Source organism: Aplysia californica, unplaced genomic scaffold (assembly GCF_000002075.1).
Source record: "Aplysia californica isolate F4 #8 unplaced genomic scaffold, AplCal3.0 scaffold00229, whole genome shotgun sequence".
Classification (NCBI taxonomy): domain Eukaryota; kingdom Metazoa; phylum Mollusca; class Gastropoda; order Aplysiida; family Aplysiidae; genus Aplysia; species Aplysia californica.
Window position 1 is genome coordinate 341,924 of NW_004797499.1, and position 3,840 is coordinate 345,763.

At 46.0% G+C, this 3,840-nt stretch overlaps 1 protein-coding gene across 1 annotated transcript in view; it reads right to left on the minus strand.

Moving 5' to 3' along the window:
* Window positions 1-6: 6 nt before the first annotated feature.
* The window catches only part of LOC101863189 (ankyrin repeat domain-containing protein 17), a 12,363-nt gene continuing 8,529 nt past the window's right edge, over window positions 7-3,840 (minus strand). Inside the window, exon 6 of the mRNA XM_005099896.3 lies at window positions 7-1,123. Coding sequence (XP_005099953.1) covers window positions 518-1,123 — 606 coding nt within the window. The 3' untranslated portion in view covers window positions 7-517. The remainder of the gene's footprint in view (window positions 1,124-3,840) is intronic.

Here is a 3,840-nt window from a genome sequence, read left to right on the forward strand (position 1 = left end):
CCCCCCCTTTAAGTCCAGGTTTTACGTGGTATGTAACTGCTCTGTTTTCCAATCTGTTTGAAAATATCATATGAAGATGCTGTTCATTGAAGAGACAATAATATTCTCTTTTCGTTTGATATTCAATGCATGTCCATTCCCCTAATGTTGATGCACCTCAAAATACGCGCCAACACATTATTACGTTTCTTTGATTTCGCACAAGTTTGCCTAGCCTGATTTTTTAAAGATCAGTTTTGAGTGACAAAGTCTCGGGTGTCTCTTTACATTATATAAAATATCAATGGGTTAGATGATGCAGAGCTTATTTAGCTTTAAATTGGCATACTGCAAGAGTGGGAAGTGCACGGCTTTAAGTTAACCCTTTGATTGGGTGATTACATTTTCAAGTTTCTTTTGGACGCCACTAAATAAAGTACATGTACGGTGTATTTAAACTGTGTAAATAGCCCACGCATCGATTTGCGTCCAATAAACTCAGTATAAATACACGCGTGTTGAACCAACTGCTCATTCTTCACACTTCAATCAGGCCCCACTTATCCACCGGGATATGGGCTGTTCTATGTCGAAACATCAATTTATCCTTATACTCCGTTGGAAGACCTAAGAAATTGACTTTCGAGGCCCGATCCTTTCCAAATCCCAACACAGAGGACACTACCCCGAAACTTAATCTCTCCAGGCTCCACGGTTGTGAACACAGATCTTCCACAAAGCTGGACACAGTATTCGTTTGGTCTTCCGTCATGAATGTCAGCGTAGGCATATTATTCTGGTTAAGTTTCAGGTCGCACGGTAGCAAGAAATTTATACTAAGAAAGAATCTCGCCACTTCTAGTAGTCCTCGGTGTATTGAGAAGCTGAATGGCGTATACGTGTGCCCCCGTGAATGCGACATGTCTTTTGACATAGGCATGGCTCCATTAGTGATTAATGTTTGCACGGAGTCCAGGTGTCCATACCTAATAGCCAGATGGACAGAACGACCAGTACAAGCTCCGGCCTTGAACAGATGTGGGATGACGTCTTTGAAATTGAAACGACGGGAAGCTGCTCTTTCCAGAGGAGACTCTGTTGAGCCGAGATTGGGGTCGGCCCCATGTTGAAGTAGTATTTTGACCTGCGGGAAAAGATTGGGAATCCAGTACTTGATTACCAACAGAATAGAGCTAGATGGATGGGCGATATTTAAAACCATAAATTAGAATGTTTCTCACGGACGTTCCCATGGTTTATAGATCCTTCTAGACTTTTTGTTTTCAAGATGGTGCCACACAGTGGCGACACAGATTACAGTGAGCTTAAGAAGATGTCATATTTTCACTGTTTAAAAATGGAAATACGACAAGAAAGCACTGAGGTCAGTTGTGAAAAGTCGTTTTGTGTGTGTGTGTGTGTGTGTGTGTGTGTGTGTGTGTGCGCGCGCGCGCGCGTGTGCGTGTGTGTTTGTGTGTGTGTGTGTGTGTGTGTGTGTGTGTGTGTGTGTGTGTGTGTGTGTGAGTGGGAGTAGACCACATCGAGAAACTGCAGTGAATGCGGGCTGTCATGGCGTACGACATCTATGAAGGCTTTCAGCAGCGGAAGGAAACTGTTGTGACGGCACTTGCCCAGTATTGATAGCGTGTCTCCGCAAATTCACAGGCAAGTAGCATAGAGTCGCCCTATCGGTCCTTCGCCAACCTCTAGATTCTAGAGCTAGATCTAGATAAATCTAGGTCTAGATCTACTGTCCGAACTGCACACTCTTTGCTGGGTGCACTACAAAATCTAGATTCTAGATCTTGATCTTGATCTAGATACACGTTTATTCATTCTCTTTCTTTCTGGGCTAAAATAAATCCATTCTAGTAGGTCTAGGCTGACATAGATCTAGATCTACCACCCGAGATGATCAGTACATGTAGATAGTAGCCTTGCATTGTAACCAATGTAAATTGTAAACTATCGCCAGTCCAGCGAGTTATATGAGCAGCTGCAAAAAGTGGGAGCGGCCTGCACCTAAAGAAGAGTTGTCCCGTCTTAGTATAGGCCATAGGCCTAGGCATAGGCCTACTTATTGGTCTTGGATTACACAATGACAGTACCTAATAATAGCAAGGCAGACCCGTCAGTTGCACACCTACACACGTCAATACACAGTGTGGCTGTGCTGACACCCAGCGAGTGTGGCTCGCGCTCGCTGAGACACAGGCGCCAACTTACAGTGCGGCTGTGCTGACACGCAGACGGCGTGCGCTAGGCGAGCTACAGGTCAGACCTACAGAGCCACTCTGGGATCGGCCTAAGAGGAGAGAAAAATGGCCCTGAGACAGGGTGAATGAACTTCATATCCGGTATCAATTGCCCCAGTACTGCCCCAATGATCCCCCCCCCCCTCTCTTCTGTGCTTTTCAATGTGTACACTGCACAGGTAACGATGCATCAGAAGGAATCTGGACGTGTCCTGAGCTTTGCGGATGACATAATGGCATACACGCACGGAGATGACAGACTTCAGAAGGCAATGAACATGGAGAAAAGACTTCACGCAGTTGTAACATGGTGCGACCAAAATGAAGCAGTAGTCAATCCTTCAAAGGCACAGGTACTTTGATGTTCCCTCGACAACAGGATTGTCCAAGACATAACTCCACCAATCACTTGCAAGTATTAGATTATCGACAGACAGTCAGAGCTGAAGTATCCGGGGATCGCCTTCGACAGGTCGTTGTCCTTCAACAAGCATGTGGATCATGTGGTACAATGGCCAAACGAGGTGTTGGTGCAATCAAGGCCATGGCGGCCGCTCTGATTCCACAAAGAGTGCTCTTCCTGATGTTGCAGCTGGTCGTCCTGTCTGTCATTGATTGCGGATTAGGCTGTCTCACGCTGTCCGACACACAGATCGCAAAGCTGGATCGAGTGCAGAATGAGGCAATGAGAGCAGTGCTGGGCTGCACCAAGGACACTCCAATATAGTGCATGTGCTACTTGCTAGGTTTAAGTGGCATCAGAGTACGCATAGGATAGCTCAAGCAAAGATGTATCTCAGTGTAATGGGCAGGAAGGATCATCCACTTCACATAGCACTTCCTGACAAAAAAGGAGGCAGAACCAAAAGAGGAAAATCTTGGATGGCGGAAGCAGAAAATTCACTATAATAAAAAATATAAAAAAATAGGTGTACCTGAGAGCCTATCACATGGCGAAGAATGGGAACAGGTGGCCGGAGAATACAGGGACCTCACCAAGGTCAAAATAAGCATGGGCAGAGACAGAAGAAAAGTTGCGACTCCCATCAACGAGAGCGATATCAACGAGCTTGTCGACACAAACTCAAAAGCAGGGGATCCTTTAGTTTATACAGATGGTTCGGCGAAAAGAGATAGCCAGCGAAGTGGATGGGGATTCGTTGCATCCGCCAACAATAAAATCATAGACAGTGCACCTGGAGCCTGCAGCAGGGCTACATCAAGTATGCGAACGGAAATTGAAGACATCGCAAAAGCACTTGATTGGGTGGCCCAAGATCGCCCCCACACTACCCATGCTGTTCTTATCACTGATTCCATGTGTACCCTCAGAAGTACCGAAAAAGGTTTCCTGAGAACAGAATGGATTCAAGTTATCGAAGCAACGCCTATATGATCACTCGCATAGATTTTCTGCCCTGGCCATGCTGGTGTTAGGGGAAATGAAAAAGCCGACAGATTGGCTAGTGAGGCCACCTCAGTTGAAAGCATGGTTCGACCAGATAGGGTCGAAATCCTGAAATGTCTCTCTAGCCAGCTGATTGAGGAGGAAGATAGGGAGGCAGAGGCCAGTACTGCCGTGGAGAGGATGATGCTTTTGGGAATA